Genomic DNA, 26,208 nt, shown 5'->3' on the forward strand with positions numbered 1-26,208 from the left:
CCGCACGCGGGCCGCCATCCATATGACGGCGTTCCGCCCCTCACCGTTCGTCCTAGCAGTTTTTTTTCTGATCATCATTCATTTCCTCCTTGGAAAGAGAGAGCGGGCCCTTGAAGAACTTAATTCTTTTGAGAATACATTGTTTTAATTACATTTGTTAAATAAACTAAATGTTTGTAAAACGAATGAGGTGTACTAATTATGTAGGTTTTGGTTATCGTGGCCCTTACATAGTTGCAGTGTGGGCTTTGCGGCTCACGGTACTAGCAAGTCTGTACACCCCTGCTCTAGGCTACATGTCTTTGTGGGTCTTTAATAGTTTCCTGAGAGATTTTGGCTACGAATGCGGTCTTGTCGGTAGTTAAAAACAATTTTCCATTAACAACAATACACCACTGTCCTTATGGACAGGAATACCTCAAAGACGAATGCGTCTCATATGTTACATCAGCGTGGGCCACAATTGGACTTACATTAAATAACAGAATTTTGTTGGAACTTTCCAAGGTCCACATATTTTTACCTTTCAAGAGAGCAAGCGAAGTGACACAGAGATTAAACACTCTTTTTTTTATTTTGGTACTGGCTAACAAGGATCACGTAACAACTTCAATTCCTCTTCTTTCTTTATTGTTGTTTCCTATTTTTCCACTACTCCTGGATTTTCTCTGCCTCGTGATGACTGGGTGTTGTGTGACGTCCTTAGGTTAGTTAGGTTTAAGTAGTTCTAAGTTCTAGGGGACTGATGACCATAGATGTTAAGTCCCATAGTGCTCAGAGCCATTTGAACCATTTTGAACCACTACTCCTTCATCGTCTCCCCACGTTGTTTTTTCCCTTCGTTCTGTCCACGTTGTTTCCGATTTCTTATTTCTTCTGCATTGAAGGCCATCTAAATTTAGTATTTTATTCTTAAAAAGATTTCTTTCTAGTTCTTTCCCTATTTCTGTAATATATACTATTGTCGATTTCTTCTTCCAAAAATACAGGAATATTTGCTTCACGAGCCCGCTCTCATGCATTCGATAGAGTTGTCCAAAGAAGAGTAATCTTCTTATAGCCATTACTTCTGATATATTCTCTATATTTTTGTAGATCTCCTCGTTACTTCCCATTTTCCAGCCATCTGTAGTTTATATTGCACCCATTCTATTTCTAACTGTCAGTCTTTCAAGTCCCTCTATTCTGTCCAACTTATAGTTCATTGTTAGGCATTCACATCCATATAAACATTCTTGTCGTACCACTGTGGTATAATGTTTTCATTTTGTTTTTCTAAGATATGCATTCAAGTTGCAAATGTTCTACGTCAAGCCATATGCTGTCTCCATTTTGTTAAGTCTTACGTCTACTGTAAATTTTTCTAGTCCTTTTTGTTGTATAGTTTCTCCAAGATATTTAAATTTATTTACTCACTCTATTCTATGAATTCTATGAATTCTGGTGCACTTTTTATGTTTGTTGTGAAATTTCTTTTTCGGCTGAAATTTTGATACTAGTTATATTTTTTATTTCTTCCAGAAGATTTTTTGAATAGTTGCATCTGTCTGAAAGTACTCCAAAATCGTCTGTCAAAACCCAGGCAGTTGACCGTAATTTCAATTGCTTTCCTTCCAAGAATTATTGGTTCAATTTTGTGATTTTTAGCTCCAAATTCCAGGGCCTTGCCACCTTTTCTAGAAAGCAGTTAAACAGTAAAGGTGATAAACAATCCCCTTGTCTGACACTAGTTTTTTTCCAAATAACTTGTATAGTTCTCCCGTAAATTTAACTTCAGTTGTCGTCTTTGCTAGAGTTTCATGAATTATGTTTGCTTATTTTGCTTTACCGTCAAATTCTTTAATGATTTTATCTATTGTTTCTCTGTCTACCGAATCAAATGCTTTTTGAAATCAATAAATGATGCTGGTTTTTAATTATTTATTTATATATTTATTTTTAGTAATGTATTTAACCTGACAAGGTTTTGCTCATAAAGCCCTTTCTTACATCTAGCCAGCCATTCTGTGTTTTGTTTTGCATTACATTCATTATGAAACCCATATTATAAGCTGCAGCTAATATAGAATCCAACTTTCGGAAATTGCTAGGACATAAACGGTGCAGAAAATCACAGTTTATGTTCGTTCGTGAGACACATAACAATAAAGATAAATTACAGGCGGGAAGATGTAAATTATGAGTTATAGCAGCAGTAGGCATGAGAGAGGGGATGGAAGATGGGCCATAAGAGCAACGTGATGAAACACGAGTAATGAAGATAGTCAAAAAGAAACTGGTGTAATTGACTAAGAAACGAAAAGCCGAAAGACTTTGCTTTACTATTCGCAGGGTAACGTCAGTTTTTGGGGAATCGTCACGGCATTGACAGGAAGAAGCGCTTCAGCCTCTTCTTAAAACAACGAGGCGCGGAATCGTGTGCAGAGTGGAGCGTAGCTTGTTCCAGAGGCGGGCAGCAGCACCAGACACGGAGTCTGTGAATGTTTCTGTTTCATGGATGGGAACAGCTAGGATACTAGATAAGTGAGACATATTTCAGTTACGATGAGATGACATGTACCTCATTTACAGATTATCTTGTCTGGCCACAAACAACCTATCCGGCCATATGATGCGCTGACAAAACATCGAGCGCCAATACTGCCAGCTAAGTAAAAGATTCTAACTACTGAAGGCACTAACTACTGATAGGCATAGTTAGCAAATGAAAGATTTTGATGGAGAACAAACAATGTATTTAGTCTCCAGATCGTCCGCTCTCAAAATTCTGCCATCTCTCTTCCCATATCCACCTCTGCTGGCGGCTCACCTCCAACTGCACAACGCTACGCGCTGTTTACATCCAACTGCCCAACATTACAATAGCAAATATTCCAACAATACAAATCAACCATAGACTGCACACAGCACAGTCAGTGTTTTTCATACAGAGCGCTACGTGGCGTTACCAACATAAAAACCTAAACAGCCTACTTACAACTATTACGGCACTGTGTCGGGGGGATGTTAATGTGTACTAGGACTGCAGACTATACCTACAAACAAATCACATGACGTTATTTTTTGAGGTGATAATTAAAATCTAAGACTACTCCTATATATAATGGTACGTACTAAATGAAGTGGTAATAAATGAAATCAAAAATCGTATGTGGATAGAAGTAGCGCTAACAAACCACAGAGTTACTCAGAGCCTGAGAGAAGATGGGATCAGTTGCAAATATAGCGCATTTGTAGAATTTAGTCCTCAGCAGTCACGTCAACTTAGTAAATTCCACTGAAGAACGTCCGGCACGTTTGGTGGAATATCATGGCGCAAGTAGGCAGTGTGACTTTACAGGGAATATGGGAAGCTGTGAAGATCAGGCGCATGCTGGGGAAGAAGCCGGCGACTCGGTGCACGAGAGATATATCTCGCGTGGTCGGCTACCATGTTCTAGCCCTAAAACGATCCACTTATTCGACTTCCAAGACACAAAGACACCGTTCCACAGTTTCTACTTGACTTTTCGATCACTCTCCCCAAAACAAATTAATATTCACACTCTGTCTCAGTAAATTCGGCGTCTCGGTTTGTGTATCAAACATCTGCTTGCCCACTAGAATGTTGCCACGGTTAGTCAACTGGTTTTTCTCGCCACAAAACCACAAGACTCTGGACGGGCTCAGGGACTTGATGGGCCTCGGGTTTCCTTTGCTGAACGCCGTATGAGAGAAATGTCGACGATGTCAATTTTCAAGCTAGAAATATCCGTCTGCTAAAAAAACGCTGCTACAAAATAGAGAGTCTTAAGGGACTCTCTATTTTGTTATGCGCTTTCAGTAATCATCGTCATAGTCGCCATTAACATCATTAGCGTTTTATCATAAGCAGTCTCTTACCAACATTATTGTCAATTTTCATCTCATCATCATCACTACCATCATCATCATCCTCTTATCATCCATTATTCGATAAAGCCACGTTCTGAACTTTATGTACATGATGGCTTACAGAGTTTCGCATCCAAGTTAGTGTTGCTTGTTTCCTTGTCGTCAGTACATTTTCCATTAGTTCATTCTCTGGGTATTTTTATATCATGAGGTGTCGATCGCAGATTCTCTGTCGTCTCATTTTGTCTTGCTATATGCTCCGCCCATCTCTGTCAGTTCCACAACAGTGACAACACGTTCGAAACTCCTCTCTAGTCTATTACCCATTTTTTGTTTTCATGTCCGTTCTAATTGTGCCCGACAAGCATTTTTCCATTGCACGTTGGGTAAGCCTCAGTTTTTAGCTGTTTGCGCACCTAACGTCTAAGTTTCACATCCATAATTTAGTGCTGGCAGTATACACTGCTTATAAATTTTTTGTATAAAGCGTGTGCCTTTTCAGTAGAGCCGTCTAGCTTGTCGTAATAAAATATTTGCGACGTTCACATGCTTCCAACTTAACCGAATAATGTATTGTAGTAGTTTTGGAGGTCAACTTTGGAATCGTCCGAATCTCTTAATGACTTGAGTGATGTACACGAGTGTCCTTTGACATATCATGTCACTGCAAAAAGTTTCGACACCAACTTAATAAAAAGTAAAGGGAAGTTAAGATGGTGGTTGTAATGCTTCAGGTGTTCTACGTAGTCGCCCACACCCATACCACTTTAGAACGACGCAAGAAACTTTCATACAACCATGTGAAACTGTCAGAACAGTTATTCCTTGGGACGTCCCTCCTCTCGCACGTCATATTCGCACCTCTTTCAGTCTTGGCGAACTGTCAGAGGTCCATTCTGCACTTCATTGTTTTATGTTAGCTTCGTATTAATAACACAAAGTCTCGCTACCCTTGACGATTTTTTCCAGATTTGTCCGCATTTTTTCATTTCTATCAAGTCGTGCCAGGCGCCCGTGCGTCTCTATCTTTTGTGTGGAAGCCAATGTTTGTGGAACAAACTGTACACACACTTTTCTCTTCTTCAAAACATTCTCGAGAATGCCTTTAACAGTTAATTTAGAAATGTTGTAATTCGTTATTCCATTACGATTTGTGACGCAACACCATCGACACACTACGGTACACGTCTACTGCTTAGCAATGCCTGCTCAAAACTACTGATCGAAATCACATCTGTTGTTCATGGTGTTGGTTCAAGTTGCCACCGTAGTTACTCCACTGACGTCGCTTATAAGCCAGCAATAAAATCCGTGTCAGAGCTTTCTGGATGGACGGTGCACTTCATTCGCTTCCACTGTGTGTGTTCTATTAAGGCGTGTCGGATCCGTGCTTTATGAAGGAAGAAGAAATACCCGGATTTAACGTCCCGTCGACCATAAGATCATTAAGGAATGTTTATTAATAAAGATGAGCCATTAATTGCGACTCTGACTAACATGGTGCCTCGCTTCTGTAGTCCATATTGGATGGAAGTGAAAAGTATTTGTCGTTTTATGAAGAAGGTAAAGGCCTACAGTTCTCATCGTTCGTGCTCAAGTACGAGAGGAAATACGTTGCTTGGCAGTTGCTAAGGAACAACTGACACTTACCAAGTAACAAGTGCCGATTGTTACCGAAAAGTCGACAACTGCTACGGAACACCCAATCAATGATAGCGAAAGGAAATGTAAAGGACTGGACGCGTTAACTGCAGCGAATCCTTTGCACGAACGCTTTATATGCATTCGGCAGTTCATGGAGTACCTTGTTTGACGATGGTTGTTCTAGAACCGATTGGTGCGACTTTCCATGTGGTACGACAACGTGTCTGCAAGAGACAATTTGAGTGCTTACGATCGTGGACGAGCTGTTGGACGGCTCGAAGCCGGTCAAAGTGTCACTACCGTCGCAACAGTAATGGGTGTGTTCAAAGAAGTCATCTCGCGATTAAAACAGGCCTTTGAAGGTGGAACTCCTACACTAAAGCACGCCAGTGGTCATAGACGGACCAAAACACACAAGGCGATCGATAAGTAGCTCTAGCGGGGAAAAGGAACAGACATCTCACTCCTAGGCAGATCGCTGCACACCTTGCAACGTTACCGATACAAATGTCTCTGGTAGAACCATTCCGCGCCGATCAAATGAGGCTCGTTGTTTATGCTCGGAAGCCTGTTAAATGAATCCCACTTCAACCACGCCATAGTCTAGAAAGTGTTCGTTGCTGTAGGAGCGAGTGACGTTCTCCGACGAATACCGCTTCACTGTGGCAAGTGATTCTGGCCACGTTACGCACCACAGAATTTTCAAGATGGTCATCGGAATGGCCTAGGCATTATGGTGTAGGCACGCATCATGCACAATGGCCAGACACCACTGCATACGAGGAGCAACAATAAAGTAATGAGACTGATGTGAAAAAAAAATGTTGCTTAACGTTTTGGTCAGGTTTAGTGCTGTTTCCTTCAAAGTAGTTCCCTTCTGATTGCACACACTTTTTCCAACGCTTCTACCAGTGATGATAACATTTCTGGAACTCACCTTCTGCACTATCCTCAAAGACCCTCGTCACAGCTTTTTGGACACCTTGTGTTGTTTGAAAATGCTGTCTCTTGACCGCCGTTTGGAATCTTGGAAATAGAAAACAGGCGCACGGAGCTATATCTGGTGAATAAGGTGGCTGTGGTAGTACTGAAATTTGTTTTGAGGTTCAAAATTTCTGTAGTGACAGATGCAGAATCCAATTATCAGCAATGTTGGCACGGACACGAAGAACTCTTTTACGAAGTCCTTCTAAAATTTCTTTGTAGTAATATTGGTTAACTGTTTGTCCAGGAGGCACCCACTCTTTATGAAGAATCCCCTTGGAATCAAAGAAGCACACAAGCATTCATTTCACTTTTGACTTTGGCATGCGAGCTTTTTTTGGTCTGGGTGATCCCTTTGAGCACCATTGCGAACTTTGGCGTTTTGTTTCTGGATCGTACTAAAAAACCCAACTTTCATCACCAGTGATAAAACGGCTCAACAATTCAGGAATGATTTCCGTTTGCTATAACAGATCCGCTGTTGTGGTGTGAGATTTTTGGGGACCATTTTTGCGCAAATCTTTCTCATACCAAGATCTTCAATTATTATTAAACGAACCGTTTCTCGATTGATGTTCAGTTCTTCTGCAATCGTTTTCACGGATAATCTTCGATCAGATCGTACGAGTTCACGCACCCTGGCCAAGTTGACATCCGTCCAAAATTTAGCTCTTGACATAACCTCCTCTCCAAAAGCCTTCTTAAGCTTACCGTAAGTTCTCGTCGCGTTTTCACCCAATTTAACGCAAAAAGAAATGGCATACCGTTGCGCAATATTATGCGGTTCCATTTCCGTGACGAGAGACACAAACACGTGTTAACTTATTACAGCACAACTCACGACTGAGCAGTTGCATCGATGTGCCGCTTGGACTAGAAGCAGCTTATAGACCAACGTCAAAGATATTGTGCCTACGCAATCCTGCAGGGTTGCCACATCTTGCAAAGAAAATCAGTCTCATTACTTTATTGTCGCACCTCGTATGTTTGCGCGAGGTATAGTTACATCTCAGCAGTACTGCAAGGAGATTATTCTGGATCGTGTCCATCTGTTTGGGGGTGTGGCAGATCCCGATCTTCTTGCTATGGACGACAGTGCCCACCGACACAGGAAATTGAAGATATTGAACGTATTGAATGGCCTGCATACTCTCCAGACCTAAATCCCATAGAGTATGCCAGGGATGCTCTTGGCAGATGTGCTCCTCAATAAACACCCGCTCCCCAAACTGTGCAAGAACTACAAATCGCCTTGAGAGAGGAGTGAGACAACATCCCTCAGCCGGTCGAAGTGGCCGTGCGGTTAAAGGCGCTGCAGTCTGGAACCGCAAGACCGCTACGGTCGCAGGTTCGAATCCTGCCTCGGGCATGGATGTTTGTGATGTCCTTAGGTTAGTTAGGTTTAACTAGTTCTAAGTTCTAGGGGACTAATGACCTCAGCAGTTGAGTCCCATAGTGCTCAGAGCCATTTGAACCATTTTTGAACATCCGTCAAGGACTCCACTTTGGTAGCCAGCAAGAATAACAGCTGTAAAGTGTGCTCTAGTGTCCGAGGAGGGCGTATTTCTTATCCGATATCGAGCCTTATGTTGGGATTCTGACCTGTGTCAAACACGAATGTTGTTTTTGTCTCATCCTGCTTTCCCATGTGGTGAAATCTGTATAATTTTCTGTTTTAAATATGCCACTCCACCTCTATTTCATATTTACTGCGTTTCATGTTGTCCATTATCGCCTGTGATTATTCCTGTCCAACAATATCTATATTTCTTAGGAATTTTCAACCAAAATGTTCTGAGACGACAGTAATTTGGTTGCTTGGTAAGATGATTTCCTGCCATGTGGGTTTTGTTCTCCCCAGAGTGTCCTGACTGCTAAGATGTATGCATATCGGTCTGCAACAATACAAAAAATGGAGAAACCACCACTGTACACTTGGTCAGGAAAACCATGGGCAACTTCCATGAATGCCTTGGGCAGTATGTAGTCATTAACAGCCGCCATTTAGGGGAACTGTCATCCTTCAGTCTGGCGGTTTCTACAAAAAACCTTTGTACTGATCGTTTCTTTCGGTATTATCGCCCATTAGTAAATGGTGACGACACGCTGCTGGACTGGGCCGCGCTGTGTTGCAGGGGACCGGTGGCTGGTGTCGTGCCTGGGCGTGCTGTACCTGAGCAAGGGCCTGTTCTACCGCGTGGTGCCGGCCGACCAGACGTTCGAGCAGTACGCGGGCGTGTTCCGCTTCCGGCTGTGGTGGTGCGGCGAGTGGCTGGAGGTGCTCGTCGACGACCGGCTGCCCACCGTGCACGGCCGCCTCGCCTTCCTGCAGGCGCAGCACTCCGACCAGTTCTGGCCCGGCCTGCTCGAGAAGGCCTACGCCAAGTCAGTACCGCCTGCATTTCTCAGCTGTGTGCCTATGTTTTACTTTTAAGACGGATCGAGGAGTACGATCGAGTTAAACGGGATAATGTCGTGGAAATTATATAGGAAATGAGACACTGAAAGTAGTGGGCCTAGAAGAAAAATGATTGACGGTCGCCGAAGTAAAGAAGGTATAAAATGCAGACGGGCAATAGCTAGAAATGTTTTCTAAAAAAGCATTATACTGGTTGGTAGTGAGAGTAATAACCGAGTAAATAAAGTGCAGAATGAATACTTGACATTTATTAGCTAAATATTACAAGTTCTCAGAATAAAAATTGAATAACTTCATGTCACAACAAATACTCATATAAAATATGTAGACTAACTAGACGATTTACACTAAATACAGTGAGTAACTGCCTTCACTCCTTGGTATGAACACTCCACCCCATCACACAGGTTGCTAGTTTCATGCGGTCCTAAATTTGACCACTCGCTTAAACTATATACACATGGACTCTGTGCTCATTTGTAAAACAGATGACATTAGAATTTGGCCAAGACACAAGGTTATAATCCCCGTAACTACGATGCTCTCGGGTATGGATCAACGAAATCTCTTTTACTCGCATATTTAAGATACATAAATCTTCCGTAACACATTTCCACAGCACTACGTAACTTTTAAAACCGCCAGACAGCCACAAATTACGTAAAAAAAAAGAAATGATCGTATCGTACTGATAACTGGGAGTCCTGACCTGGGGAAGTTCAGTAGGGGAGTTGCAAGTCTTTTTAGTTGACGCCACATTGGGAGACTTGCATATTGATGATGATAAAATGATGCTGACAGCACAACACCCCAGTCCTTGTGCGGAGAAAATCTCCGACCGCGCCGGGAACCGACTCCGGATCCGCTGCATAGCAGACAGACGCGCTGACCACTCAGTTAATGAGGCGGACATACGAGGGTCACTCCAAAAGAAATGCACTCTATTTTTGTAAAAGTACAGTTTTCATTCTGCATGGGTGAAAGTTTTACCGTGTGTAGATACATCCTTCCCGCTTGTTTTCAAATTTAGTTCAACCTGTTCCCGTCAGTGGCGCCGTCACAGCATGTCTTCAAGATGGCTGCTACACTTGACGTTCGTCAGAAGCTACGTGCTGTCATAGAATTCCTGTGCTGTGAAAACGTGACAGTGGGAAACATCCACAAGAGGTTGAAAAAGGTGTATGGAGATGCTACTGGTCGCAGGTTCGAACCCTGCCTCGGGAATGGAAGTTTGTGATTTCCTTAGGTTAGTTAGGTTTAAGTAGTTCTAAGTTCTAGGGGACTGATGACCTCAGATGTTTAGTCCCATAGCGCTCAGAGCCGTTTGAACTATTTTTTGAGATGCTGCTGTCGATCGCAGTGTAGTTAGTCGGTGGGCAAGCAGATTACGTGATGAAAGCGGACACGGCAGTATTGAGGATTGTCCTCGCAGCGGCAGGCCTCATACTGCACACACTCCAGACAATCTGCAGAGAGTTAACGAATTGGTGACTGCTGACACACGCATCACAGTGAACGAATTGTCACGCTACGTTGGGATAGGGGAAGGAAGTGTTTGCAGAATACTGAAAGTGTTGGCGTTAAAAAAGATTTTTGCCAGGTGGGTTCCCACGATGTTGACAGTGGCTCACAAAGAAACAAGAAAAACGGTATGCAGCGAACTTTTGGAACAGTACGAGAATGGTGGAGATGAATTTCTTGGAAGAATTGTGACATGCGATGAAACATGGCTCCATCATTTTTCACCAGAGACGAAGAGGCAATCAATGGAGTGGCATCATGCAAATTCACCCAAGAACAAAACAAGTCAAAACCACACCTTCTGCTGGAAAAGTTACGGTTACGGTTTTTTTTCGATTCCAAAGGACTCTTGCTTCTGGACATCATGCCAAGTGGAATCACATAAATTCTGATGCATATGTAATGACACTGAAGAAACTTCAAGCTCGACTGAGTCGTGTTCGATCACATCGGCAAAAGCACGAAGTTTTGCTGTTGCACGACAATGCACGGCCACATGTCAGTCAAAAAACCATGGAAGCGATCACAAAACTCGTATGGACAACACTGAAACAACCGCCTTACAGTCCTGACCTGGCTCCATCATCTCTTTGGGAAACTGAAAGACTCTCTTCGTGGAACAAGGTTTGAACATGATGACTCCCTTGTGCACGCTGCCAAACAGTGACTCCAACAGGTTGGTCCAGAATTTTACCGTGCGGGTATACAGGCGCTGGTAAGGCAGTTGAGAGGGATGGAAATTACATGGAGAAATGAAAATATTGTTCCTAAATGATGTATCTACACACTGTAAAATTTTCAAACATTGAATAAAAGATGGATTTAAAAAAATAGTGTGCATTTCTTTTGGAGTGACCCTCGTATAAAATATATTTAAATAACAAGAGCAAGTTTACAAAAAACTTGCTTAAAATAAAGGCTTATAAGAGTTATACTAACTCTTTTTGCCCACACTTGTAATCCAAACTTCTGAGTAAGTATAACACAAAAAACCACCAGGGTTCACTCTTGCCGAGAAACAACTCCTCAGAAATGAGAAACGTACCTTTCAAACACGACACCCACAGTGACAAACAATTCCATTGCGCAACTAAGCCCAAAGCATAACTTATAACCAACCCGGAGTGGCACCGTTTGAGAGCTCCATTCTAAGCCACATCCAAGTCCGAGAGCTGTGAAGACTGGACACGCCAGAAACACAATTTACAATTAAGAAGCCATAAGTATAGAACAACCAGAACGTACTGCTGGCATTCCACTTGTGGTTGAATGGAGTGTAGCTGTCTACAACATATTCCCTTCTGGAAATTCAACTATTTTCAAATAAATGCACGAATGTTTTCATTGAGAGGCTGGGTTTTCTACACCCTCAGCGCAGCACGTCACGCACAATTCCATGGTAGACGAAAGCAAACGGCGTGCTGCAGGAAACATCGCAAACACTATCATTACTACGCCGCCCCTCTCCTTATACGGTAAAAGTGCACTCGGAGCGGTTACCCACCAGCCTGTTTCAGCAGTCAGACTGCTACTCCTCCAGCCATCCTTCCAGATCGGAGGCCCACACCAGACGCACTGCCGGCCTCTCCGGCCTGCCTCGTCGGTTTTGCCACAGAGGGGGCGCCAGGGCTCAGAGCCAAAGATCGCAAACGCCTCGTGACGGTGAAAATGGGTCGCGCAGCGAAACTTCGGAGCAGGATAGAATTGTGTACCAGGTTGGAACTTGAACCTATAACGCCTTTCAAGGGCAAAGCTCTTACTGACCGAGCTAGCCAGACAAGACTGACAACCGGTCCTCGAAGAAGGCGAAGTAAATATTCCAGAATTCGAATCGAGAACAGCTGCCAACATGAGCAACGTAGAAATATTAAATATCCTCGGAGTAGTGAAGCAACTTAAATCACGTAATAAAAGCAAGTCTTCCGGTCCAGACTGTATACCAATTAGGTTCCTTTCGGAGTATGCTGATGCATTAGCTCCATGCTTAACAATCATATACAACCGTTCGCTCGACGAAAGACTGGAAAGTTGCACAGGTCACACCAATATTCAAGAAAGGTAGTAGGCGTAATCCACTAAATTACGGGCCCATATCGTTAACGTTGATATGCAGTAGGATTTTGGAACGTATATTGTGTTCGAACATTATGAATTACCCATAAGAAAACTGTCTATTGACACAGTCAACACGGATTTAGAAAACATCGTTCTTGTGAAACACAACTAGCTCTTTACTTGCACGAAGTGTTGAGTGCTATTAACAAGGGATTTCAAATTGATTCCGTATTTCGGGATTTCCGGAAGGCTTTCGACACTGTACCAAACAAGCGGCTTGTCGTGAAATTGCGTACTTTGGGAATATTATCTCAGTTATGTGACTGGATTCGTGATTTCCTGTCAGAGAGGCCACAGTTGGTAGTAATAGACGAAAAGTCATCGAGTAAAACAGAAGTGATTTCTGGCGTTCCCCAAGGTAGTGTTACAGGCCCTTTGCTGTCCCTTATCTGTAGAAACGACTTGGGAGAGAATCTGAGCAGCCGTCTTAGGTTGTTTGCAGATGACACTTTCGTTTATCGACTAATAAAGTCATCATTTCAATCACCAACTTCCTCCTCCGAATGCGAAAATATTTTGTTGACACAGACCTACATAGGGAGGAACGATCACCACAATAAAATAAGGGAAATCAGAGCTCGTACGGAAAGATATAGGAGTTCATTCTTTCTGCGCGCTATACGAGATTGGAATAAGACAGAATTGTGAAGGTGGTTCGATGAACCCTCTGCCAGGCACTTAAATGTGATTTGAAGAGTATCCATGCAGTTGTAGATATTTGCTCCAGTATCTCTCTCTGTTCCGGATTCGAGTCTGGTGCGTCATACGAGGTGCATTCAAATTCTAAGGCCTTCGATTTTTTTTCTAATTAACTACTCACCCGAAATCGATGAAATTGGTGTTACTTCTCGACATAATCGCCCTGCAGACGTACACATTTTTCACAACGCTGACGCCATGATTCCATGGCAGCGGCGAAGGCTTCTTTAGGAGTCTGTTTTGACCCCTGGAAAATCGCTGAGGCAATAGCAGCACGGCTGGTGAATGTGCGGCCACGGAGAGTGTCTTTCATTGTTGGAAAAAGCCAAAAGTCACTAGGAGCCAGGTCAGGTGAGTAGGGAGCATGAGGAATCACTTCAAAGTTGTTATCACGAAGAAACTGTTGCGTAACGTTAGCTCGATGTGCGGGTGCGTTGCGTTGCTTGGTGAAACAGCACACGCGCAGCCGTTCCCGGACGTTTTTGTTGCAGTGCAGGAAGGAATTTGTTCTTCAAAACATTTTCGTAGGATGCAGCTGTTACCGTAGTGCCCTTTGGAACGCAATGGGTAAGGATTACGCCCTCCCTGTGCCAGAACATGGACACCATCATTTTTTCAGCACTGGCGGTTACCCGAAATTTTTTTGGTGGCGGTGAATCTGTGTGCTTCCATTGAGCTGACTGGCGCTTTGTTTATGGATTGAAAAATGGCATCCACGTCTCATCCATTGTCACAACTGACGAAAAGAAAGTCCCATTCATGCTGTCGTTGCGCGTCAACATTGCTTGGCAACATGCCACACGGGCAGCCATGTGGTCGTCCGTCAGCATTCATGGCACCCACCTGGATGACACCTTTCGCATTTTCAGGTCGTCATGCAGGATTTTGTGCACAGAACCCACAGAAATGCCAACTCTGGAGGCGATCTGTTCAACAGTCATTCGGCGATCCCCCAAAACAATTCTCTCCACTTTCTCGATCATGTCGTCAGACCGACTTGTGCGAGCCCGAGGTTGTTTCGGTTTTTTGTCACACAATGTTGTGCCTTCATTAAACTGTCGCACCCACGAACGCACTTTCGACACATCCATAACTCCATCACCACATGTCTCCTTCAACTGTCGATGAATTTCAATTGGTTTCACACCACGCAAATTCAGAAAACGAATGATTGCACGCTGTTCAAGTAAGGAAAACGTCACCATTTTAAGTATTTAGAACAGTTCTCATTCTCGCCGCTGGCGGTAAAATTCCATCTGCCGTACGGTGCTGCCATCTCTGGGATATATTGACAATGAACGCGGCCTCATTTTAAAACAATGTGCATGTTTCTATCTCTTTCCAGTCCGGAGAAAAAAAATTGGAGGCCTTAGAACTTGAATGCACCTCGTACAATTTTAATGTACCACAGAGTTTCAAAACTTCGCCCACTCCGCTGCTGAGTCAAAAACTGATTCTGAAAAGGCAAATATGTCATCTTCTAATGTAAATTTAGGTGTTAGGAAGTCTTTTCAAAAAACGCACTGTCCACTCACATTAATATGACAACCTGTCAATTTACTTTTGGAACGTCGACCACTGCGAGACTTGCAAGAAGAGGGTCGATGAAGCTGTGGAAGGTACCGACAGAAATGTGGAGCCATGCCGTGACCAGCTGCGCTAGCTTTCTCGGGTGAGGATCCATGGTGCGAACAGATTCTCGACTGGGTTTGTGGCCAGTGGAGTACAGTAAACTCATCCCGGTGCTCTTCGAACGACGCACGTACACTGCAAGCTATCTGACTCGTTGCATTGTCCTGCTGATAGATGCCATCGTGCCAAAGAAAAACAAACTGCATGATCTCCAAGGATAGATGCATACTCGAATTGATCCATTTTGCCTTCCAGAAAGACGAGACTAGCCAGGAAATACCACTAAAACATTTCCTAGACCATAATCTTTCCAACGATTGTTGCAGGGCGTTTGCTTTAGATGTTTCACGGTGTTCACGCCAACAGCCATCAGTCCGATGAAGCATAAAACGTGATTTATCTGTAAAGGCCACTTGTCACCACTCAATGGCGTCCAGTTTCGATAACGACATGAAAATTCTAGCCTCCATCGCCGATAAACAGCAGTCAGCATGGGTGTTCAGAATGTTCAAATGTGTGTGAAATCTTATGGGACTTAAATGCTAAGATCATCAGTCCCTAAGCTTAAACAGTACTTAACCTAAATTATCCTAAGGACAAACACACGCACCCATGCCCGAGGGAGGACTCGAACCTCCGCCGGGACCAGCCGCACGGTCCATGACTGCAGCGCCTGAGACCGCTCGGCTAATCCCGCGCGGCAGCATGGCTGTTAAAGCATGCACCTGCTGTAAAGGACAATACGCAGAAAATATTCGCTGAACAATCGTTGAGGAATCACATTTGGTAACCGCTTGCTTTATCTGGACAGTCAGCTGCTCAACAGTTGCACGTCTTATTCGTCCGTACAAAACTATACAGACGTCGTTCACCCCTGTCTTATATGGCCCGTGACGTCGGTTCTGGATAGCGCCATTTTGCCATGCATTGTTTACTTTAACCACAACGACATGGAGACAGTCAATGATCCTTGTCTTTGTCAATAATTTTGCGAGTTACGGCGATAATGAGGTTTCTGACTGTGGCAAGGTCGTCCGAGTGAAAGACCGGCATCTCGTTAACACATATGACAAGTAAGACTAGGGAGAGAACCAACACTCGGGGAATTCCAAACATGAGTTGTTTAACGCTGAACATTTGGCCATCGATGTTCACTACAAGCTTTTGAACCCGAAGAAAATTGTCCAGTAATTTGAGGCAGTAGTCCAGAAAGGTGTGAAGTTCTTTAAGCTTGATGTGGAGCACCTTATCAAAAGTTTTCTGCACATCAAGGGAGCTGCTCCAGTGTAGCAGGCACGGTTGATGTATACAATGAATTCAGACACCTGGGTGAACTGAATCTCTGCCGATAACGATGGTCGGGGCGAATTATGCCCTGTTCAGAGATGCATGGTTGCATATGGCGAAGGATAATCCTTTCAAATAATTTAGACATCGTCAGTGGAAGGCTGATGGATCTGTGGTTAGTTGGCTGAGTTGGATCCTTGCCCGGTTTAGGTAGGGGCATGATGAGTTTCATCTTCCAGGTAGTAGAGTGACAGGCAGTGACAAGGGGAAGTCTACAACGTGAAGTTCCACTCAGTACCGTGACTCTGACTTTTGTCTGTAGCGTACATTCGGGTCGTGCGTAGAACATGCTTTGTAGAACAGTTCTGAAGATGGTCATTATAGACCGAAACCGGTACTCTGATGACAAAAAAAAAAAAAAAAAAAAAAATTGTGACGACAGACGTGAAGTAAAGAAAATTTATTATTCGTGTCACCGTTCAATTCGCGACCATTTCTCAGAGCTTGTGATGCATCTGTTACTTTTAAGCGTGTCTCGTGGTTCAAAATGGGGCTGACGACCTTCGTGAAAACAGTTTTACCAGGTTGATCCCGATCAGCCAATGACATTTCTGTTCGCTAATGGTGGCACAAATACATAAGTCACATAGAGAATCACGTGTGTAGTGACTCGGTTGCCAGCAGTGGCCGCGAGGGTTCTTTCTTGATTTCGTGGCAAGAATGCGAAACGAAACGTTAAACAATATTAAATTTACAGTTTTGTATTGTGGCGATGAGGCTCAGACACTCTGGCACAATGACAAAATACTGATAACACCTACATTTCTACTGCTATAGTATCGTGTTGAGAATTTCGTTGATGTACCAGGTGACTGAGGACATTGCTGCTGTACGCAAGCAGTACGTTGAAGATTGTACAAAACATGAAAACAGGAAAATGACATAGCCTACTTTGACCACATCACGTGCAGTAAAAACATAACCCCAAAACTCTTATCCTGCTAAGAAATACAAAAGGAAGAAAAGGACCAGAACGCAAATTTCCCATGATGGTGCTTTAACACCATCACCAGGCGGATGGCACGTTCTCATTGCAGCTGTTTAAACAGGAATTACAGACATCCTTCGGCTTCAGAAGCCGTCGACCACCAAAGGGAATAAGACGTAAGAATAAACAGACTGGCTAAATTAAAACAAGTGTGTACGAATAGAGGTATTTTTGTTGATATTTAATACTCTCTTGAACATTAACTCCCATGTTTCATTACCTTATGCGGATCTAAATCCCCTATTCAGTCACTCGTTGACCACGATGGCACCGAAACAGAGGACGACCGAAGAAAGGCAGAAATACTGAATTCAGTGTTCCGAAACTGTTTCACTGCGGAAAATCGTAACACGGTCCCTGACTTCAGCCGTCGCACGGACGCCAAAATGGAAAATATTGAAATAAACGATATCGGAATTGAAAAACAACTGCTATCACTTAGTAGCGGAAAAGCATCCGGACCAGACGAGATACCCTTAAGATTCTACAGTGATTATGCTAAAGAACTTGCCCCCTTTCTATCAGCAATTTATCGTAGATCACTGGAAGAACGTAAAGTACCTAGCGACTGGAAGAAAGCGCAGGTCGTTCCCATTTTCAAGAGGGGTCATAAATCAGATGCGAATAATTATAGGCCTATTTCGCTTACGTCAATCTGTTGTAGAATAATGGAACATGTTTTGTGTTCTCGTATTATGACGTTCTTAGATAATACAAATCTCCTTCATCATAACCAACATGGATTCCGCAAACAGAGATCATGTGAAACTCAGCTCGCCCTATTTGCCCAAGAAATTCACAGTGCCGTAGACACTGGCGAGCAGATTGATGCCGTATTCCTGGACTTCAGGAAGGCATTTGATACGGTTCCGCACTTACGTTTAGTGAAAAAAATACGAGCTTACGGAATATCGGACCAGGTTTGTGATTGGATTCAGGATTTCCTAGAAGAAAGAACACAACATGTCATTCTTAACGGTTCAAAATCTGCAGATGTAGAGGTAATTTCGGGAGTACCGCAGGGAAGCGTGATAGGACCTTTATTGTTTACAATTTACATAAATGACTTAGTTGACAACATCGGTAGCTCCGTGAGGCTATTTGCAGATGACACGGTTGTCTACAAGAAAGTAGCAACATCAGAAGACTCGTACGTACTCCAGGAGGACCTGCAGAGGATTAATGCATGGTGCGACAGCTGGCAGCTTTCCCTAAACGTAGATAAATGTAATATAATGCGCATACATAGGGGCAGAAATCCATTCCAGTACGATTATGCCATAGGTGGTAAATCATTGGAAGCGGTAACGACCGTAAAATACTTAGGAGTTAGTATCCGGAGCGATCTGAAGTGGAATGATCACATAAAACAAATAGTGGGAAAAGCAGGCGCCAGGTTGAGATTCATAGGAAGAATTCTAAGAAAATGTGACTCATCGACGAAAGAAGTAGCTTACAAAACACTTGTTCGTCCGATTCTTGAGTATTGCTCATCAGTATGGGACCCTTACCAGGTTGGATTAATAGAAGAGATAGACATGATCCAGCGAAAAGCAGCGCGATTCGTCATGGGGACATTTAGTCAGCGCGAGAGCGTTACGGAGATGCTGAACAAGCTCCAGTGGCGGACACTTCAAGAAAGGCGTTACGCAATACGGAGAGGTTTATTATCGAAATTACGAGAGAGCACATTCCGGGAAGAGATGGGCAACATATTACTACCGCCCACATATATCTCGCGTAATGATCACAACGAAAAGATCCGAGAAATTAGAGCAAATACGGAGACTTACAAGCAGTCGTTCTTCCCACGCACAATTCGTGAATGGAACAGGGAAGGGGGGATCAGATAGTGGTACAATAAGTACCCTCCGCCACACACCGTAAGGTGGCTCGCGGAGTATAGATGTAGATGTAGATGTACGTGAAAAGAGAGACACCAAATGGGGCCTAAATCACTTTGGTATCATAGATTTGCTATCACTCTTCAGAAATATTTTTGGTGCCTGAGCAAATCTTTGTACTAAATTACGGCGATAGAAACCCGCCTGGCTAGCCATCCATGTTGCAGCGCATCTTACGGGACGGGTATGTGTGCCGGCCTCGGATCCAACCCGCCCTGCGGATTGACGACGAGGGTCGGTTTTGCCGCCAAGGCAGAATGTGGCTTTTAGGCGGTTTCCCACACCACACTAGGTGAAAACCGGGCTAGTACTCAAGTCCCGCCTGAGTTACACTTTCACGTGACTAACGCTACACGCAGGCAGTAGAGGTACACACATTCCGTCCCAGATGATAATATGGTAGTGACAGGAAGGGCATCCGGCCACCACTTAAATTAACAATGGGAAATACTTTATAATCATGCCGACCATGCATCGATGCTGGACAAAGGCACGAGAACATAAAGAAAAAATGAGGCCAATAGGATAACAGCCGCTCCATTACTATCTCCAAGAGTGGGCGTTAATTCCTGACGGCTTGGCGTAAGTTATAGCACCAGTGTTGCGTTGACCTTTAACTGTAGAAGGAGGCGCTTTATGCTATACACTAAGTTACCTTGAACACATTTGGGCTTTTGTTGTTGAAGAAATCCAGTTCACAACTCCATACGTATTGTACTCGAAATCTGTGTACTCTTGCGAGCTGGCTTGTCGATACGAAATAATGCATTTCCACCCATTTAGTTGATACGTGAAAGGAGAACGGCGCAACGCTTCGTTTTGCCTTAATTGGTCCTGTCTGGACTTTAAACCTGTGTAAGTGTTACGTGCGAAGTGTTACAGTGATTTGGATAATCGACTCACACTCAAATTATCGTCTGCATGCGTCTAACATGTCTGGATTTTCCAGGTTTCATTAAGTCACTTCGGTTGAATGCCGGGATCATTCCGTCCGCAAGACGGCCTATTACTTTTCTTATCCACACCCAGCTGAGCGAATGCTCCCTCTGTGAAGGCCCATTTGTCAGCAAGACATTAAACTCCCCCGTCCATCTTCCCCTAACTTTCACACCTCCATCCTACGCACATCACAATAGTCCTCCACTAAATGTACCTCGTGACCAACAAAGCAAAGAGGCTGAGCTGGGGTTTTCTTTGTTTCTGAGCGCAAGTCTGCCTCACGCCAAGGCGTTCCGATCTGTTTCCCTTGCGCAACAGGGCGCACCATGGCTAATCTGCACTGCGCGTTACCTGAGGTGCTGAAGCGATGCGATAAACAGCTGTACGGCGTCTGAAAGCATCTTCTTCGCGCGACCATGTGAGTGTACGTTGGCCACAAGGCCCTGGGACGGACGTTAGCCAGCGCATCACATTTGCAGATTCCTGTCAACATAATGGAAACCTCAATAGTCAGTAAAACAGTCCCTTGGTGGTATGCTGACACTGTTAATTCAGGAACTGCGGCAGTTGTACGTTATTGCATTGAGCGACAATAGTCTGTAGACGAGTGGGCAGAGCATTATACAGGGTCAGTCAGCTAAGAAAGATCGAGTAAAGAACGAGTAAATATATCGAGGTACGGCCTTCACTAAGTTGTAGCGGACAATGAGACAAATTTTCCGAGTAGAAAAGTTATTTTTAAAATTTGTACCTAATTAACGGTTTATGAAGCTAACTTGTTGGAAGGAACTATATACTTTCCTCTGTGTCTTTGAAAAGAACCTTTAAGAAGGACTTCAACGAAATAAAATGTGCGTGGAAACTGACCAGGCAGCAACGAGGCAAAAGTGCCACAAACCATTGTCTCACCACCAGGAGTAGTAGTTCCATAGACGGTTGTCCTATTGCAGCAAATAAAAGCAAGCACGTAACTCGGGTGCGGTTCGTGCCTTTAGTAATTATAGCATTATTATACTGTCATATCATTTACTCAACATGGTGACAGCGGACATTGACACATGCTTTAGAGAGATTATAGACAGACAATACTGCATGTCAAATTTCTTCTGAACTTGTGACCCCACTTGCCTGTGTTATACGGCAAGGTGAGCGTAGCTTAACTCGGACCGAGATATAACTTTCCTTTAACACCTCCATCAGCTGATGAGCCTACAGTTAATGGAACAATAAGAGCGACTGGTTGCACATTATAGACACATAAACCGCCAACTCAAATCAAAGTTGCATTACGTCCTTTACAGTGGATACAATGAATTCCAACTATTTGCGAAGTTCCACACGTTATAGCGCTGATGTTCACATAGAAAGCTGTTTCCAGTGCCGCAGAAAAAATTATGTAGTTCCGAAGTCAGTGTCGTAATTCGGCATCTATAAACGATAAAAATGATATGCGAACGTCAGAAAATTCGGCACTTCTGCTATAACCTGCACAAAATTTGGATATATTTACTCTTTCTGAATATATTTCGGGTGGCCTGAATTAGCTGTCGAACCGTGTATAGTCATGCGGGTAGGTAACTAGACGCTACGTAAGTTAAGTGAGAGTTCTCTCTGGCCTATAATGGCACAGATTATTGGAGCACTGGTGCTTGTAATAGTTGCATCAACACTGTCGGTGAAGTCGATCTTTCCAGAGAAATAGTGCCAGAACGAAGATATCATCGTGGATTGTTTAAAAGGTCACAGCGACAGGCATCGTTCGAGATTGCCGTATGTTGGATTGCCGCAACGTATGTGACGTTAGAAATTAACCGGACTATCTGTGTCTCTTGTTACAATCTAGCATGAGATCCACAAGTAATTATTTTCAAGAACAAGTTTGGATTAAGCAGAATCAACATCTAAATGAATTTATTTTACTAGCTTACATATTTCCTTTCATCGAATATGTAGGGTAACATTTTCATGGTGTACCGTTAGCCTCTTTCTATTCTTAAGTGATGTATATAAGCCAAAATTTTAGGTGACCAGGTACGCCTTTGGGTCCCCAATAAGGATTCCATTTTCATGACGACTATTCCCCAGTCTTTACTCATGACTCACCCAATTTGAACATAATCAAGAACTCAGGGAGGTGGTGCAGTGGTACACTGGATTCATTTGCGAGATGTCGGAGGTTCAAACTCCTGTTCGATCATCTAGATTTACGTTTTCCGAGATTTCCCTAAATCACTTAGGCGAATGCCGGGATGGTTACTTGGAAGGTACACGACAAATTTCCTTCGCTACCTTCCCCTGTCCGAGCTTCTCGCCGGCCTCTAACGACCTCGTCCTCGACTGCACGTTAAGCCCTAATCTTCCTTTCCTTCTTTCATTCGTAATCGACTATCTATCGCCGAATTTTCAGGTGCAGTGTGGTGACAGTTTCCTCAACGTAATCCCTTACGGACTAAGCTCTGCGATCCATAACGAATAGTATGAAATTCCTCCAGAAAATACTCAAATAGTATAGGCAAATCACGGAAAGAGGCACAACTTTAAGCCACAGGCTTCTTGCCAAGACCAGCTGTTGCTTAAGTGGGCAACCAACATGTTAGATATGCTTTGGCTAGTAGTAGGCAAGCGAACGTGTCCTCTGTGGCAGCGCACGTGATGTACCACTCTAGATGTCGAAGACCTCGGCAGTGCTAGGAGCTATTTATTCCATTCTGTCTGGTGGTCATGAGTATAAACTGCATAGTATGTAAGCAACGTGCTCTAATTAATAGATGTGAGACTTGACTTGACTCATCGAGACTGTTTATTATAGTGCATTAGAAAGCATTATTTGCCAAGTTTTTTTCATTTTCAAAAATATAAAACAATATTTTTGCGCTGTAGGTGGTGTACCAATCTGTTAACGTTATTATGTTCCAGCACATTGTATCTATAATATGACACATCATTTTACAAGAAGATACGGTGTCAAAGCAAGAATCGGCTCTGGCTGCGAAAGCCTATGAACTTAATTTCGTAATAAGCGTAGAGATGAAAGCAAGAATCCCACATTTCCGTCCCGAGATACCTTCCAGTGAAGGCAATTTACCATTTCCTTGCTCCCAAATGCTGTGAATTCTGGTTTATGTGGATAACTGATAAGTGCTTGTGTGGTGTAGTGTTGTTTTTTTGGTAATCTGAATCCAACCCGATGCCGGCAAATATTCTTCTCTTCTAGCATAGTAACAAGGAGGCGGACGATCTCCACGTTCCCATTTAGCGGACGTATCACCTTCACTAATGTCACGAGCCCCCACTACATGACTCCCAGCCGAGAGGTTCGTCTTGTATCCTAGAGCACTGGAGTACAATCTGATGATAAGGAGCTTCCTAAAAAATGATTATAAAAGTTTCTGGTGACACCAAGAATCAAATGTGGTTTCTCTAAGACTATCACCACTGCACAAGCGCGAGTTGACGATCTTGCCTACGAAGGCGAACCATCTATACTTCGGTTATCGTAATGTTTGCAGACTCTTCCAAAGCTGTCAATAGGGTGCTGCTCGAGCGCCGAAGAATGAAAGCTGAAAACTTAAATGAGAGAAAATCACTTCCTGTAACGCAGACTTCCGGCTCTTATTTTCACAATCGAAGTTTTCTGCCTCAAGCGCTAGCTGCGAAAAGCGTCCTAAGAGGTTAACTCAGACCTTGAACACGTCACTACGCACTCACAGGTTTCCGAGAATTCGTCCAATTAACACGGGGTATTTCTTTCGAAGACTGTTCGTTGCTGGCACGGGCCTGAGTTGTGGTCTTTTGTGCCAACCAGGGTGACGTAAGCTCGCTATTGACTCGTGAAGAATGAATCAGGTTCACGTGAGAAGGAAGACTAGAGTGCTGTTGTCCTTCGTTAATCAGATGTTCCATGAAGCGCTGCTCTCTGCTTTCTGTTAAAGTGAATTCAACTCTATTTGCAGGCAGTAGCGTTTTTCTGGTTGGTAACTTAGACGCCATTCTTTCATCACCTACAAGGAAGTTATCTTACCAACGTACGCTCGCCTCCCATTATAATAGACGTGATGTTGTTACCCAAGCCGCTGTTATTTTTACGAAATATTAATTTAATTTTCATTCAGAAAGGTGTCTTTGAAGTTCAAAGGCGAGAGACACAATTTAACCTCTGCCTACAATTGTGTACATTATTTTTTTACTGTGTCTTTGCTCCCACAGGGGTATTTTTCGCAGTGGAAACCTGAGATACACATTTGTGAACGTTCAGCCATTTCATCATGCGCAATTGCTCCCGATTGTTGGGCATCGCTATGAAAATGTGAGCAAGTCAATGTAGCAGTGCGCAGCAGCTCGTGACCACCCAAATACACGGATGTGCTTGATTCGCTGTATTCTACTGTATAATTGAATATTGTTATTGTTATTTTGCATGGTAATTATTGAATGATCAATTTTCTGTTTCTCACAATAGAGAATATTTCGTAATTAGTTATTTTAGTCCATAAAATGAGGCCAAGTGTACAAAGTATGCTTTGAAAATGGATATATACTTTAGTATAAATCTTACATCTAAAATTATTAAAAAGTCACCTAAGAGCATTACCTCATAAAGAAAAATTTTCCTTCCTCCAGAAAACACTCAGGTCTATACAAGTTAACGCTGCTTTACTTTCGATCTTCTAATGTTTTAACTTGATGCGCAGATTTTTTGCCTCTGACTTCACTCTTTCTAGCGTAGGTGACCGAGCGAACGACACGCTCGTCGGCGCCTTATAAATCTTCATTCCTGGGAGCTGCACCCACTTTCTTCTTACCTCTTGACTCTTACAGTAATACAGCAATACATAAAAGCAGTCACGTCCAATCATTTTGTCTGTGGCTGAAGCTCGCTGCAAAGCGCAAGTTTCATTATAAATGTAACCGAACTCATTCTTAGTCGCAGTAGCTTTCATTCGAATCACGATGACAGTCTAACGTCACCAACGTGGTGTTGGAGGAGGTCGAATACGCAGAAATGTCGAGAGCAGCTTTTGATTAAATTAATTTTTTACGTTATGTCCACAAGTTTCTCTGGAGTCCACTGCACAGCGTGTGACGGAGTGCTTTAGTTCGTCCTAAGTGCGAGACTGCGTGTGTTTTCAAAATAGACGACATGAAACACATTGCAGCCAAAAACGAAATGGTGTACTTGCTGCCGGATTCCTGCAATTTTCGCCTTAAGCAACTCAAAGCTTAGTGGAACTGTGAAGAGGAAAGCGGCTGTTTGACACCCTTTCATGTATCATCTGCATACAAAATTATAAGTTCATTTCAGTAATCTACATTCACTTAAGTTTCTGACAAGTCCTACTTTCTGTGATGGAGATATTTATGTGCATGTTCGGAGAACTTTCACGCTTGCGATTATGTATAAAAAAAATGTTAAGCAATTAAAAGGGTGTACGGTATTTAACCTAGCTGACATAACCCAGCATTGTTAGGGATATACACATTGAATGAGTTATCAAAATCATTAATACTCCCAGCGTAGCTAATAAAAGTGAAACAATCTTGACTGAAACAGGTCAAGGCTAAGCGAAGCAACTGTAACCGTTCGTAATCTGGCGAATCGACATTGCCGTTTTATTCACGCACATGTCAGTGTTGCATCCTTCTCAGATCACGCCACAGGAGAGCACGAACAGAAAGGTTGAAAAAGCATCCGGATCACGTTCGAATGATTTTGAATGGTCCCTAGTGGTTCCAGCCTGTATACTAGAGGAAAAAATTGCGACCGCACTACACACCAAATGGGTAACAATAGGTTCAATGGGGTTGCAGCCCCACGATGTTTGGAACGTCTGTGTGCATCAACAGTGTTAAGCGTTGTCTTGTTGTGCTCATCGTACTGCGAACTTTCTCGACCGTGAAATGTATGAGAATCAACGCCTCAAGGGCAAGGTGTTATTTCATTGTCGCCCTTTATGATACGCCCCGAGGGATCTTCGTGTCGATTCTGAGTGGTGGTCTGCCTGAAGAGTTTTCGTCAGTCGCCCATGAGAAAACTGCGTGATTCCAGCGCTGGATGTCACGTTTCCGACTTCCGTTCGGAGGCGTCAAAGGAAGGGATGAAATGTGGATCAGAGGAGTGTGGCGACCTACGAAACGCATGAAAG

General features: G+C 43.3%; 1 protein-coding gene across 1 annotated transcript in view; it reads left to right on the forward strand.

The window, feature by feature from the left end:
* LOC126259735 (calpain-C) overlaps positions 1 to 26,208 on the forward strand; it is a 491,160-nt gene that overhangs the window by 295,454 nt on the left and 169,498 nt on the right. Inside the window, exon 4 of the mRNA XM_049956718.1 lies at positions 8,637 to 8,886. Coding sequence (XP_049812675.1) covers positions 8,637 to 8,886 — 250 coding nt within the window. The remainder of the gene's footprint in view (positions 1 to 8,636; positions 8,887 to 26,208) is intronic.

The sequence above is a fragment of the Schistocerca nitens genome, chromosome 5 (genome assembly GCF_023898315.1).
Source record: "Schistocerca nitens isolate TAMUIC-IGC-003100 chromosome 5, iqSchNite1.1, whole genome shotgun sequence".
Taxonomy (NCBI): domain Eukaryota; kingdom Metazoa; phylum Arthropoda; class Insecta; order Orthoptera; family Acrididae; genus Schistocerca; species Schistocerca nitens.